General features: G+C 42.8%; 1 protein-coding gene across 5 annotated transcripts in view; it reads left to right on the top strand.

Annotated features, from left to right (window-relative positions):
- UNK (unk zinc finger) overlaps positions 1-15,347 on the top strand; it is a 45,360-nt gene that overhangs the window by 13,415 nt on the left and 16,598 nt on the right. For 3 of the 5 annotated variants that reach the window (XM_065852301.2, XM_065852299.2, XM_065852297.2), the window contains exons 2-10: positions 5,004-5,213; positions 6,845-7,021; positions 7,411-7,541; positions 7,670-7,805; positions 9,337-9,454; positions 10,441-10,525; positions 12,362-12,504; positions 13,810-13,857; positions 14,749-14,949. In XM_065852301.2, coding sequence (XP_065708373.1) covers positions 5,004-5,213; positions 6,845-7,021; positions 7,411-7,541; positions 7,670-7,805; positions 9,337-9,454; positions 10,441-10,525; positions 12,362-12,504; positions 13,810-13,857; positions 14,749-14,949 — 1,249 coding nt within the window. The remainder of the gene's footprint in view (positions 1-5,003; positions 5,214-6,844; positions 7,022-7,410; positions 7,542-7,669; positions 7,806-9,336; positions 9,455-10,440; positions 10,526-12,361; positions 12,505-13,809; positions 13,858-14,748; positions 14,950-15,347) is intronic. The other 2 variants (XM_065852298.2, XM_071816731.1) reach the window with 2 other exon arrangements.

The following is a 15,347-nucleotide window of genomic DNA, read 5'->3' as shown; positions in this document are numbered from 1 at the left end:
TTAGTTTCTTGGACCCCTCTGACAGCGGCCAGTACTGTGAGCGTGGACCTACTCACTTGGGTAAAAAATGCCCGTAATTTACACTGGTCTAACACCAGATAAACAGCTCTGGTACCAGTCACTAAAGGTGCTGTAGCATAGTTTCATGGGTGTAAACGCACACCCACATGTATGCGAAATGCAGATGACGGTGATGTTAGATCTCACTACTGGCCTACATTTACAGACAGTGTCTTAGTCTGGGTTAGCCAAACAATTATCTAATGGCTTTCTCCCTGGTGTTGTACTGCTGGAGAAGGTCCAGATCCTGTTTATGAGCCTTCGCGCTCTTTTGGGGCCCAAAAGGAATTTTGGCAGAAAGCAGATTGACTGGGAAGAGTAAGGAGGGCTGCAAAGGAGAGGAGCTCATCTTGGGGCCCGTGTAGGTATTTCAGATACCACAGGGAGTGTTGGAAGCAAAGAAGGGCCCGACTTTGCATTATGGGAGCAACAAGGACTTGGAGGAGTTGGTTTTAATCCTTCAGTTTCCATGCTCCTCAGTATTGGCTCTCCCACCAGTCTTCCTGGTCCCTCTTACAAAGCAGACACTTCTCTCTCAGCATCAGTGTGCACCTTCCAGTGGTTTCAAGGAGCTGTGGGTAAGGCTTTGAATGAGGAATTCAGAGCTCAGCTGTCTTCATGCATTGCCAGCGCATTTTCCTAATTTGAGCTCACGCTGCTGCATGTGTAACTTATGTCAAGGTTGGCAGGAAGCTCGCAGGCCTGGAATGCGGTTCGGACGCAGGTATCCTCCCGGACGGAGCCGCTTGAGCGCGCCGGCTGCCAGCAGAGCCAAACCAGCAAAGCTGCAGCAAAGCAAGAGATCTCTGCAACAGGCAATGAATGTCACTAGGACAAGGCTGCTATTGTTGAGTTTAAAAACGAAGCTTCCAGGTTAGAGTTTGTTGTTGTTTTTGTTTGGGGTTTTTTTGTGGTGGTATTTGGAAGTACAACGTTTTTTCTTTCCTCCCCACCCCATACATCTCTTCCTGCAGGTCCCAGAGCAAGTTGCTCTTTTCCTTCAGGGCAGAGGGGGAACCAGCTGCAATTACTGGCTGCAGATCTCAACACTTGCTGCCTCGCACTGGAAAGTCCAGTTGCTACTGGCAATTAAAGACACTTAGCAGTTCTCCCCCAGTGTAAATTCTCACAGAGAGTTAATTACTGCCCCTTCCCACATCCCACCCCCGAGGAAGTGGAATTGCAGTGTATTAGAAAAAGCCCCAATGCTACACCACTGCATCTCCTGTTGGTCTGTGGGGGTTCCCAAAGCCAGTCTAAGAACCTCTTGTCTTCCCAGCAAAAGCAGCTTTCATTTCCAGTGGCATCCATCCTGTTCGGCAGCAAGTTCAGTTCAGCCTGGGGACTTTGATCTTCATTGTTCTGGCCTGTCTTGTCCTGTTTGTTTAGAATTGCATTTGTCGTTGTTTAGTAGGACTCATAAATGGTAACATTTCCTCCAGGAATTCGGGTGTTGATGTAGCATCAGAAGATGACCATGCTACATGCTTTCTAGTTTTTAAAAATTATATGGGTTTGAAAATATGACATTTGCACACATACAGAAGAAGTTGCATGTAAAGTAGACCGACACAGGTGTGATGAGTTTCACGTTTTTGTTCGTTTGTTTAAAAATATAAATATGGAAGTACCTCTTAGATAAAATGGGTAATAATTCTTCTGCTCCTCACGTGGGGGCTGTAGAGTTTCCTGAAATCTCTAGAGAAGACTTGAGAAATGCAAGTTATCATTGCTGGATTTCCCCTTCCTGTACAGACACAGTGCTTGGCTGACACCCTGTGAAATGTGTACCAGTTATCAACGTGTTTTCAGTTTCAAGGCTCATTCAAAAACTCCTTTTCTCAGCTGTTCGGGGAGAAAATTCATAGAGACCATCGATACCAGAAGAATCTGTCATGACAGTGTTTTCTGTGTTTCTGTTTAGAGCCTTTGCAGAGAGGTTACTGAAATATTAATAGCTTTCTGCTTTGTGAGCCATCACATTGTGGTGCTATGGTCTGTATATCCTTTCCATGTTCCCAAAACACACGTGGTTTAGATGTCTTTCCTATATTTTAATACAGAGTGGCTGGTTGAGTGATCAGTGTTCTCCCACAGGAGCCAAAACTCACTTCATGGATCAAGAAAATAAAGGTCTATAAGGCAATTTACCATTTAGGCTATTATGGAGGAGGGTGATGTAAAATGTTGCAGTGGCTTGAAAAAAAAGAAAACCCCAGAGCAGTGATTGAAAGGCTTGAAATGACTGAGTTACCGCGACAACTCCTTCTCTGTTGGATCTGTTGCAGAGATATGGAGCTCAGCGATACCTGTTTGCAGGATTGGCTTCGAAATTAGAGTAAGAGATCAGTTATTTAATAGACAGCATTAAAGAATGAGTTTCTGATGAAGCAAGTTAGGTGTTAAACACTTTTCAGGTGAACCATTTACTTATGTAATTATCTCTCATTTACATTATAATAAATGTTTCTCCAGGGAGTTTAGCCAATCATGGAATGCAATTAATTTTCACATGTTCTTCAGCAACAATTGATACTCCAGAGACCAAGCCCCTTAGTCGGTGTGTACATTTTTAAACTCTCCTCCTAAAGGGAAGCAGTTCAGTTTGGTTGATCACACAGTTGTTAAATTTTAGGGTTTGTAACAGTTCATACATGCTTATCACTACAAGTCTGGAGTGCTCGGCTTCATACTGAGGTTGTGCAGGCCTGGTATCTCCCCTTAGTTTTCAGAGCATTGAAGAGGTTCAGGATGCTGTTCTTCAAATTAACCCCAGGACTCACTTCAGTGAAAATGGAGTTTAAATGCTCTTGGTTTCTGTTGCTGACTCTGGTTGCTGTATGATACTGACCAGAACATGTACTCAGCTGTTTTGCAGTTTCTCCGTATGTAAAATGGGAGTAACGCAAACCTCGTGTCTCTAAGGTGTACGTGGAGATGTATTGGTGGAAGGGACTGGTTGGTGACTGCGTATGATCTCTGGACGGCAGTCTTCAGTATCATGCTGCTTAAGTTTACTTAATTCACTTTCTGACATGAATGTTGTTGCAGTCACTTTTGTTCCCAGTCTTTTTAGCGAGCTGATAAGATAAAATAATCTGTGGAATTCCACTTTTTACAACTCCACTTGGTCCCACAGCTTAGAAGGCTTTTCAAGCATGGATTAATTTTGTTACAGCATTCAGTTTTCAGATGAATTGCTGCTGTGGTTGGAGTAAGGATCTCCATAGAAGTGGAGTCGGCTTTTTAAAAGCGAAAAGGAACAAAGTGATGTTTGTAGCCCTCACCTACCCCAAACAGACCTGTTTCTGCACACTGGCTCAGTTTTCTCTTGGGCCCCGATGCAGATCCTGTTCCAGCCAGGCTGGGTTGCAGTGGACAGGTGGGTTTGGGTTGTAAAGGGCTCACAGCCGCTGCAGAGACTCTGCAGCCCTGGGCAGTTGCTGATCCAAAGCAGTGGAACCTGCAAGTCTCACATATTTAGAGGCTGAAGAGGACGAAGAGCTTTTTTCCTTTCATGCTTGCAAAATCCAATGTAAAGTCCTTGCCAGTGATATTCTCTTTTCATAGCAAACAAATAACACACTTTGGTTGAATTTACGTGTTTTCCCGAGGCTTTCTCTTCAGCCAGGGTTAAAGAGAAAAGCAAACTTTATTTACTGTCGTTCCTTTCACGATGAATCTGGCATGATGATGTTATCTGTAAATGCATCTCTGGGCATCAGATGTCTTTCCATTTATTTAGAAACATGATAGAAAGATTGTCTGATATGGGAATGAATACTTGACAAATTCCCGTGCTCTGTTTTCTTGCCTTGGCATATATATGCAGCTCGGAATTAGTCCATATCTGTTATATCATCCTGTTGCTTTCAGCAGAATACCAGTGTTTTTATTTTGACCGACAAATTTTGTTATTTGCTGTTTAGACTGACCTCTAAATGTTCGATAGCAGAATGTGATGTGTTGTGGGATGCAGTTCCCCCACGTCTGCTTGCTCTGGGCCACCTGTGGTCGTCCTGGAGGTGCCTCTGAGACCGAACCCCCAATTTAGGTCTGAGTTACTCGAGCTGTTGATATGGTCCCTATAAATACAGGGCAGCTAGTGGGTTTCGGGCAGTGTGGATTTTGTAAGCACCTACACACAGATCACAGTCAGATCATTATGTTGATCTAAATGATTTTGTAATCCTCTACAATCTGGGTTTAGAGACTGTTATTAGTGTCACAAATAAAAGCTTGTGACTTCTTTAGTTCTCGGAATAACACATACTTTCAGAGAATTCCATATTAGAAATAAAGCAACATAAACATGTAGGAGTTGAGGATAGTTATCCCACTTTTCAAGACTGAGTCCTGAATTCACGAGATTGCAAGAGAGAGATTGATTAATCTTATTTTCATAGTCAACCGCGTGCTGAAGGAGAAACCGAGTTAAACCAGGAGGACAAGGCATGGAAGAAAGTATTTTAAAATGTCTTTTTATCTCAGTAACTTGAAGCTTTAAACATAGCTACAAGGAAGTGTATTTTATTTGTGTTTGTTTTGTTTTTTAAACTGAATGTCTGTCTTCCAGGAAGGAAACCTCCTTTTGCCTAGATAGATCTCAGATTTAGAGATAGAAAGGTGCTTAAGACTTCTATTTTCTAAGCTCATGAAAAGCTTCTTCAAAATGATACAAAAGGCGCCATAGAAGGTGTTTTCAGCTACCATTAGCATTCACATTTGCGTTAACTGGCCTGGTAACTTTTATCTTCCCATTACAGACAAGCAGCAGCTTCCAGCCTCCATTTTTGAGAGGAAAAGCAGGGCAGGGTGTGGGAAGTACAGCAGGCATCTCTGTGACGGATGCAGCTCGGTTTGGCCTGCACTCTGCAGGGTGATTAGATATTGCCTCTGCCCTGCAGCCTGGTCCTAATCCGCTGTTGGATTTCTGCCTGCAGGTACCTGAAGGAGTTCCGCACGGAGCAGTGCCCTCTGTTCGTGCAGCACAAGTGCACTCAGCACCGGCCCTACACTTGCTTCCACTGGCACTTTGTCAATCAGCGTCGTCGCAGATCTATCCGCCGCCGGGATGGTACATTTAACTACAGCCCTGACATTTACTGTACCAAGTATGACGAGACCACAGGAATCTGCCCAGAAGGAGATGAGTGAGTAAAGACTGCACCCTGCTTTTCAGGCATTAGGCTTTTGGGATCAGTCCAGGTGATGATTCCAGCCAGTTCTTGTAGAGATGAGGCAAGTCAACAGTAAAGCAGCTTTGTGACATACGTAACGTGAGAACAGATGTAAAAACTGTAATAGCAACCCGAGTGCTCCCAGCCTGCTGCTGACATGATACTAAGGGTGACTTAGATGGGAATTCAGCTCTTGCATCGTTCAATGTCCTCATGAACCGTGGCATCTTCAGCAAAACCAGCTTGCTGATACCTGTTGCTCACTAGCACGGTAGCTTAGATTTTCACAGATGGAAGAAACAGGGGGAGCTTTGTCTTCCCCCTGAATTATCTGTCCCCAGCTTATTAAATCATAATAGTTGCTTTCCAGTTTGTTTTGTCTTCCTGAACTTTTAAGAAGCCAGTAGGGAAATGACAGGTACCCAGAATAAGGCAACATGAAGAAGTGAGTGTGTTTCATTGGGTCTTCTCTCCCCTTGATTGTGGTAAGTTTAACTGGAGCAGAGTTGCAAGTGTTTCTGCTGTGCATGTGGCAGACTCCAGCAATTAGAGGGTTAATCCAGTAATAGAACTTCAGCCACGTGACAGATATGGAAGAATAAATAGTGTAGCCAAACTGTGGTCAAATATAGGGAGTGTTTTATAGAGTTGCTGTAGAAAGATGGAATCTCAATTCCCTTTCATGGTGCCACGATAAACACACAGAAAAATGCTATTTATCAAGAAAACGGTAATTTTTTTTTACCTGATTAAGTAAAGATCTTTTGACTATGGCAGAACGGAATAATCTCAGCCTTGATTTCAATACTTTCTTCCTTGTTAGAAGAGAACTAGAAGGGACTGGAAACAGGATATTTGGGGGCTTTGGCTTCAGGATCACTTGTTCATATTTGGCTTGAACTCAGTGAATGAAAACTGTTGCCATCTTGGAACTCTTTGCTGATTTGTAGTTTTAGCTTGATGCTGCAATATCTAAACTTTACCTATTCCATCTAGTTGTGGTGTTTTGGGTTTTTTTGTGTGTGGTTCGGTGTTTGTTTTTGTTTTGTTTTTAATTTTCTCAGTGTAGATTGTTCTTTTTCTGCCTAAGAGGGGAAACAAACAATCAGTTAAAATGGTAGTATTGTAATTCTCCTTTCTTGTCCTGTGGTCTGCATAAAGGATGCGTCTGGCTATAGATAGACTGTTGCAGCCCTGTAGGAGCACATCAGCAGGAAACAGTAACAGCACAAAGTCTAGATGGGCTGCTGAGGAAATGGTATGTGCCATGTGATGTCCCTTCAATCATAGCTAGTATATCAGAATGCCTTGACAATGTCCTTGCTCTTTTCCAGATCCCTGACAGTCACTAGACTGGAATAATAAGCTGCTGCTGGTTTAATAATCCCATTGTCTCTTTGGGAGGGAAACCATTACATACTGTGTGGTGACAGTTTTAGGGGTCCTGTGTAGCATTTGAAAGCGAAGCATCAGAGAAGGGGCAGAGTTAGCAAAGGTGTTGTCAACTGCAGCATCCTGTATTGGCAATGTATCTTCTGGTAGTGTTGAGTTCATCACCTGTGTGACTAAACTTGGGCTGTTCTTCCCCTCCTTCTGTACCTCAGGTGTCCCTTCTTGCATAGAACTACTGGAGACACAGAGAGGAGATATCACTTGCGCTACTACAAAACTGGAATCTGCATTCATGAGACAGACTCCAAGGGAAACTGCACAAAGAACGGCGTCCACTGTGCGTTTGCTCATGGGCCCCATGACCTACGCTCTCCAGTGTATGACATCAGGTTAGTAGAGGCTGGGGCTCTGTAAGAAAAGGGTAATTTCTAGACTCTTATTGAAGGACAGTGCTCCTTCAGTGTGAAATGCTTAGGGTTAGAATGATGATGATGTATCTCTTCCTAATAAGGCAAATCTACAAAATATTCAGGTAGGATACTAAAAATGGGGGAAGGGAGCACACTTTAAACTAGTTGTGCTGTGGTTTGAAGTTTGGAGGGAATGGAGAACATGTATTATAGTTGTTGTTCGACCGGAGACATTCTAAGAAAAAATATATGAATGAAATACACCCACTCAGGAATTGTTACTGCATTCCTGTATGTCAGTTTTTATACACATTTATCTGTCTCTTCATCTGCTCAGTCTGTATGTTCATTTAACTCTGTCCATGAAGGGAGCTTCAGGCGATGGAGGCTTTGCAGAATGGTCAGACGACATCAGAAGGTGGCATAGAGGGTCAGTCTGCAGTCGCTGCTAGCCATGCTATGATCGAGAAAATACTCAGTGAGGAGCCCAGGTGGCAAGGTGAGTGTCACTTAGGGTCTCTGGGGGCCGGCAAGTCTGGTGGTTGTGAAGTACACGCCCCTGTCAAGCTTCTGTACAATAAATGCAGGTCGTGGCCATCTCCCAGTAACTGTTTGCTTTTTTTGCAGATACAACGTATGTGTTGGGCAATTACAAGACAGAGCAATGTAAGAAACCGCCCCGTCTCTGTCGCCAGGGTTATGCATGTCCCTACTACCACAATAGCAAAGACAGAAGAAGAAGCCCAAGAAAACACAAATACAGGTACTGTGGTCCTGGTATTTTATTTCCCATCTGAGTGGCGAGGTGTAGGAGAAATCTGTGATGAAGGATCTGGGATTTTGTCCAGTTGATGGTTTTTTAGTGTGTCTCCAAGGCCAGATGTGGATGGACTGTTGCTTCTGCCTAGGAGACAGGATAACAAACTAAAGGAGTTTTGCTCTATATAGGAACCACTATCTCTAATAAATGACTGTTGCTAAATCATGTTACAACTCTGAGTTTATGGCAAACAGAAACTGTGTCTGGCTTCCCCTTACTGTTTAAACTCCTGCATTAGAAAGCAATGCAAGAAAAAGAAATCAAGTTTTAATCCCCATCTAGAAACAAACTCACACAGCAGTGTTTTCCTGGTAAAGGGTTCAGAATCAAGCTGCTTGCTGTGTGTGCCTGGTGATGGGCATCGTGAGGCACAATGTGACCAGTGCTGTAGCTGAACATGCATTCCTAACCAACTAAAGACTGTGCCTGAGGCACCAGGGTGTTCTTGTCACTCAGCTGTCGTTGGATTTTTCAGCATGCTGCATCTCCCTGAACACATTTCATCCAAGTTATAGGCCTTCATTTCCTCCAACACAACAGAGCTTTTGTTGTCGTCTCAGTGGGGCTTTTCCTCAGTTCCTTTAAAAAAAAAAAAAAACAACGTAAGAGCAGACCAGAAAACCAGGAGACAGAATACCATGGGTGTTCTCTCTTCCCTTCCCTACCTCTAATATTCACAGAAATTTTTGAATTGGCACTGAAATAATGTTTTTTTAAAATTAAATAAATAAAAATCAAAGGAATTTTAATCCCAACACCTCCAGGAAAAACAGAAATGCTAAGCCAGTCTTCAGGCTGCAGACTTGTGCTTTCTGCCCCTGCCTGGGCCCTTTGGGGAGGGAAGAGGCTTCTCCACTCAGTTCTGTTGGTTTCCCCACCCCCAGCTGATGTGGCTGCTGTTCATGCAGGCATCTGCTGCTGCTATCTGCTTCCCTCTGCTGTTGTTTGAGGGAATGGTTAAGAGCATAAAGAGTGGTGGAAGTAGGTCACGGCAAAAATTCAGAGATGGGAAGAACTGTTCCTGACTGGGAGAAAGAAAAGGGACTTGCCTTTTCCCCAGTGACCTGACTCAGCCTCTTTTCCACATGGCCACACTATAACCCTGGAAACATACCACTGTAAGGGTATTATGTGTTTTAGGATTAGCCAATTAACTTATTAGCTTTCTATGAATGTAGAGTTCCAAAACAGAAACCAGACCCACCATCTCTGACACTAATCATATCAGCTGCTAATATTGTTACGTTGGTTCAGGTTGCATTATTTTAGATGGAAAGCTAAAGCTAAGCCATGTTTCTTTCACTGGGAAATTGGAAGAGGGGGAAGAATATGCAATAGCAGCAGGGTGGGGGCTGGTGAAGCAGCAGCCAGCCAAACAGATTGTAGAGCTGAGGGTGGGCAGCCGATTGATGAAAGCAAAGCTCAAAGCACTTTTGTGGGTCTGATGCCTTCTCCTGCTACCTTATTTATACAGATCTTCGCCGTGTCCCAGTGTGAAACATGGAGATGAGTGGGGAGATCCCAGTAAGTGTGAAAATGGAGACTCATGCCAATACTGCCACACTCGCACAGAGCAGCAGTTCCATCCAGAGGTACAGTAGCCTGCTCGGTCCATTTGGTAGCTGGCTAGGAGAGCAGAAGCATTCCAGGCTTATGAAGTATGTGAGTGTGCCAGCTGGGAGAGTGTGCAGGCTGCTTGTGGTGTGGTCCTGGGATACAGAAAAACTGCATGCTGGAAGTCAGCTGAAATTCAGCTGCTTGACAGGGGTGCCTGTTCATTGGGTAGACCATATGGGAGGAGGTAAGAATGGGGGAAAACTGAAGTGTAAGAGCAGTCTTATGTATGGGGTCCTTCTGCAAGCATGGTGTGGGTTTGCAGGTGAGCATACAGCATCTGTTCCCTTGAGGAGGAATTCTTGATTGATGACAATTGCACTAAACCATAGATATCCACAAACTGGTGCTAAAAACCACAAAACTCTTAGTTGTGAGCATGTCCAGAGCATTCCAGTATCTTTACAGAAAGTGTAATTAAGACCTCGTCCTAGTATGCTTCATGTTACAGTGCTGAAAAGCTTTGTTGGGCCACTGTCAGCAAAGTAACCATTGTCACTGCCTGTCAAATTGGGGGAAAGGGAAATAATCCATTTCCCACAGTCATTGTCAGCGGTTTGTTATTTTCCTTGCAAACATGTGGCTATAGCTTTTTGTGCTGTCATCTGCCAACTGTTTCCTACCTTTTACTGTCTGTAATATCCCTGGAGCTCCCAGTGAGACTGGAGGGACTTGATGGAAATGGTGACCTTTGGGTGAGCCAATGTGTGATGGGTTGATCTTTGGGTGAGCTTAGCTGCGCTGGGCAGACTTTGGTGTTTCTGGAACTACAGCGGGTTTTCCTTTCTTTGGAGTGAAGTACTGGAATGGTCACCCTGAACTCTGACCTTTGTGCCTTTTATCTGTGTTTCTATCTTAATGTTCAGTCTCTTCATAGTACTTTTGTACCTGGGTTGCTGGTCACTGTTTTTTCCTGTTCATGTCTTGTGGTTTTTTTTGTTGTGTTTTTTTTTCCCATCCTTAGATCTACAAATCCACCAAGTGCAATGACATGCAGCAGTCTGGCAGCTGTCCCCGAGGACCCTTCTGTGCCTTTGCACATGTAGAACGTACGTGGGCTACTTCTCTGTATTTCATAGATATTTGAGCTATGCACAACTTCTGGCCAAAACAATTTAAAATATAGGACGAGTAAACTGGAGCGTCTGTGAAGGATTTTCAAAACCAGAGTATTAACTTTGGTAATTCTTCTAAAAGCGTGCTAGTGTGGGAGGTGGTGGCAGAGCTGAAGGCGGTACATGGTCTGTGGGACTCATCTCTCACTGAACTGTGACTTGAAGTATCTCCCTCTGTTTCTTGTCACTTCTCTGTATGTCAGTTTAGGAGGACTGAAACAGAGAGAGCTGCTCCTCTTTTGTGCATGGATGAACTACCTAGCTAAGTTTCAGTGTGTTTTAAAAAACTGAGGATAAAACTGCTACTTACAGATAATGTATTGATCCATTTTAAAAACGAAATACTATTTTGCTATTTATTAAGTTTTACTTGAAGTTTAAATCTTTAAGTCAGGATGGAGAAGGAAAATATGCAGCTTTTTTGCCTGCTTTTCCTCAAATCCTCTTTTCTCTCTAGCTCCCTGATTTATAGGGCATTATTTCAATCCTCGTCATCTGTAAACTAGTGATGCTGTTTTGGTTGTGGGAGTTCTGTATTTAGGTGGGTACTGACATTCACAGATAAATGGCTAGCTCCTGGTCCTATGGCTCCTCGGTTTCTGCGCTCCAGTCTTACAGTTGAATTTGCAGCAATTAGAGCAGGTTACTCAGAAGTCAATAGATTAGCTCTGATACTGACTCACTACATGGCCTTGAGCAAATCTCTTTGTTATTTGGTTATCTTTTGTAAATGGTGGAATTAGTAATTGCTGCCTTTGTCAAGGAATAGTGAGAGTAAATTCCCTACAGGTTATGCAGTTCCTTTTATAGGAAGCCTTGTTGACAAGCAGTAATTACAACTGGGGCTGTGGGCTATAAAAGTCCAAAACACAGTCATGCAACTGCACAGTATGATCTGGCAAGCTTAAGAGAGAATGAAATCTCGATAAAGAAACAGCGTTCAGCAAACTCCCTTGTGTATAGCATAGTATTTTTCTTTAGGAGATGCCTTATTTCTAGCAAGATTACTGCAGTTGATGCTATAGTACTTTAAAGCCAGAGTAACACTCTGTGGCACTCAGGTTATTTCTTGTGCTGTCTTATGAAATAGTATCTTTTAGCCCTTTTTTAGCAAGGTGAACACTGAGGGCCTAATTTCATTAAAATCACAGGAATCCGTTTACTGTATCTGCTCTTAGTGTAATTATTAGCAAGAAATGTGTTGAAACGAGTACTTCATAGACATTGCAATACAGGCATAGTGTCAGTTATATAGTTTTTGTAAAGATGCTGGGTTGTGTTAGATGTAAATACTGCAAGTCTTACAGCATCTCTACTTTACTTTTCAAATCAATGACACTTTCTTTTTGTGTATGTACATTACTTTTCTTCTGATAATGGTTTGTATGGAGCACAGATGGAAACTTCCATCTGTGAGCTGATTATAATGCACGCATCAACTTTGTGCTTGGCATTGTAGGAAGCTCTGCTTAGTTCAAGACAGCTGAATGAATAACACTCAGTTCGCACAGGGAGGATATTTTGGAGCAGCCTTAATGGACTAAAGAGCAGCACAGGGTACAAGTGATGACAGTAATAGCGTAAGGAATTTTAGTTAAGTAGTAGCCATTTGCCAGACGAGATTTCTCCTAACTTCTATACTTAGAAATAGAAGCTTGTGGGATATTTCTTCTCTTAAGAATATCTAAGTATTCTTGTTCCTAAACGTCTTGTGTTCCATTGCAATTGTACAACTTTTAGTAACATTCTGTGTGCTTTTATTTCTTTCAGAGCCTGTGCTCAATGAAGATTTACAGCAATCTTCAGCTGTGTCTAGCCCAACACAGACAGGCCCTGTGATGTACATGCCATCAGCAGCTGGTGATTCTGTTCCGGTCAGCCCTTCTAGTCCACATGCCCCAGACCTTAGCAATGTATGTAGCACTGTGGGAAGCTTTGTCCGTATTGTATAAATCTGGGTTTCTCAGAGTCATTGTACTACTTTCTCCTAAGAAGAGAAATCTCAAGTATCCAAAAGCCCAAAGGTGATGACATTTTTCTTTCAGATCTCAGCTGCAGACTCTTTAGAGGGTTCTGTTTGTTTGGAACATAACAGTTCAGTGGCTTTAGTATTGTACTCTCACCTATAGAATTTCTAAGCCTTCCTTTCTGTGCAAAGTTTGTTGATGTATTTTCAGGAAAGTGGAATACATCCACACATAAAGTCCAACTCCTTCCTTCCTGCAGGTACATATTTGGCTTAGTTTCCAAGTACTCTAATTAAAGGCTGTGAGCCAATAACCTCTAAAGTACATAACTACAATTGAGTTTGTTTACATATGTAATCTCAGAGGCTTAGCCTGTGCATATTGTGTGTTGCATTATAGGATATCCTTGATTCCCTCCCCCTCCTACTTTTGGAGATAGCTAAACTCTGGAATAAGATTAAGTAATGCCCCAGATTGTTATTGTTACTGTATTTTGGTTGTATGTACAAGAAGGGAGCTCTTTAAATGCTGAACAGATACACACAGCCAGATTAGAAGCCCATGGAATGCTAGACTTCTTCATTTTTGCTGAGTTTCTTTTGTTGTTGTTCGTTAAGTCTTTCCTGTTTGCACTGCTGTTGATAAGGTGTGTAGCCTTTTCAAATGGTTGGTCAGGGTTTTGAGAAGGTAAAATGACGTGAGTTTAACTCATTTGAAACTGGGCAGAATGAGGTGAACTCATTTAGGACCTCTGTTTAACTTATTACCCCTCTTCGGAAAGAGACACTGATAGTTTGATTTATTGGTGCTAAAGTCATCCTGACAGTTCATAGTTCTCCAGAATTTGATTGCAGCTAGACTTGAATCAAAACTCTGACCTTAATATTTTATCTCATTAAATAACACTGTGGAAAGCAATAAAAAGCAAAACCCCTTCATCTTTTAAATGTGTCATCTAAATTCTCTGAAAACTGCAATGAAATTGAAGATACCTTCCACTTAATAGACCGTTTAGGTCTTTTCTGTCCCAAGCTCTTAGTCTTTTAAACAGTCTTTCCTAATCCTTGGGTATATGCCAAATGGCAACACATGTCTTTCTATGACTTCATCACTCCACAGGGCATCTGCATGTAGCTTGCAAACAAATATGGCTTTTCTGGTGAGCATTTTACATGATGAATTAATCAGAGAAAAAGGTCCCTCTAGCAGCCAGCCTCACATGGCCTGTTCTGTTTTGTATTTGTACTGTAGGTGTGGAATAAATCAGGAACTCTGCCAACTAGCCCCACCTCCACCACAGTGAGTAGTATCTTTGTGACTGTAGGGAACCATGGACAGCAGAATGTCTATAAAAATAAAATCAAAACATTGTAGGATGCTCCTTCTTTCTGATGCCAGCCCAGACTGTGCCACGTTTGGATCTGTGGTAGCAGTAGCTGTCTAAATGTTGTCTGAAGCACAGTCATGCTTGCCAGTGCAGGCTAATTATTTCTTGTCCCAGAGAAATGGGATACCTGCATTGATCCAGGTAGGCGCTTTCTCCAAAACTCATCTTAATCTCCTTTGCTGCTGTCTGTGGCTTCATCTACAGTGCAAAACTAGCTTTGTTGCATGTGGTTGTGATCCCTGGTTATAGTCCAAAGAAAGGGACAGTTGGAAATCCTTGGGTTTTTTAATGCAGCAGTTGATACTTGGCTTGTGCCTGCATTAAAAGTTTCAGATTTCCAACTGGAAAGCAAAAGATACAGTATCACAGGTACCTCGAATGTGCATGGTTCTTCTGACTGCCATAGCACCTTTCCAGGTTTCACAGCAGTACTCAGAGTGCAGACAGGATCCCCTGTAGCCTGAGGAAAGGAAAGAGAGTTTTGGTCAGATTTGGAAACTTGATCAGTGGCATCAGAGGCCTCAACAAGAATAAATGTCACTAGAGCTGTAGGGTGGTTTTTATAAGACTGCACTCCAGTATGAAGTAACAACAATAAAACCATGATTGTGGGACTGTATAAATCCAGTATGTACTGGAGCTTTTTCCTGGTTTTCAGTTACTGTTTACTGGAAGCTTGTATGCTTGCGTTGAGTGTCAGTATAATCGATGCACAACCAGTGATATGAATGAGCTCATCTGTGGGATGCCTCTTTGAGTCGTTGCTGCTGGCTGTACTTTCCTGACACTTGTTCCTCTATTAGATTCTTTGTAGGAACAGCAGTCTCGGAAGCCCATCTAATATATGTGGGTCTCCTCCTGGCGCCATTGGAAAGCCACACAGCTTGGAGACCATTGGTTTTCCTCCAGACTCAGTAACAGCAGCCGGCAGCTACAAGAAAGCACCAGGGTTTGAGCGAGAAGATCAGGTGGGGGCCGAGTATTTGAAGAGTTTCAAATGCCAGGTTAGTAGGGAATATTGGCTGGAAGATTTGGGGGGGATGAGAAAGAATGAGAAATTGCTCAGTTTAGCTTGAATGTATTTTTATTTTTCAAGGAACACAAATGAGAAAGCGCCATTCTCATTAGCAGTTCTCGGGTCTCTGCTGTTGCTTTCAGCCTCCCTTCCAGTCTCTTCCATCTTGCATCTGTTCTTGTCTGCCTAGCTGCCATCACACACTCAGTTTGTAGAAGTCAAGCTGCTGCTTGTTTTCCTAATCCCTCACAACTTCTGTCCTGTGTTGACCCTGGGTAGCTTCCCACATATCACTTCTTGCTCTTTCTTTTTCCATATTTAGGTCCTTGCCAAGAGTTGCTGTTTCTCTTGCTGTATTGTCTCATGGAAACTCATCCTTCCTTCCCT

This window comes from Patagioenas fasciata, chromosome 18 (genome assembly GCF_037038585.1).
Source record: "Patagioenas fasciata isolate bPatFas1 chromosome 18, bPatFas1.hap1, whole genome shotgun sequence".
NCBI classification, from domain to species: domain Eukaryota; kingdom Metazoa; phylum Chordata; class Aves; order Columbiformes; family Columbidae; genus Patagioenas; species Patagioenas fasciata.
The sequence above is the reverse complement of the archived record's forward strand: the minus strand, read 5'-3'. Positions and strand labels throughout refer to the sequence as shown.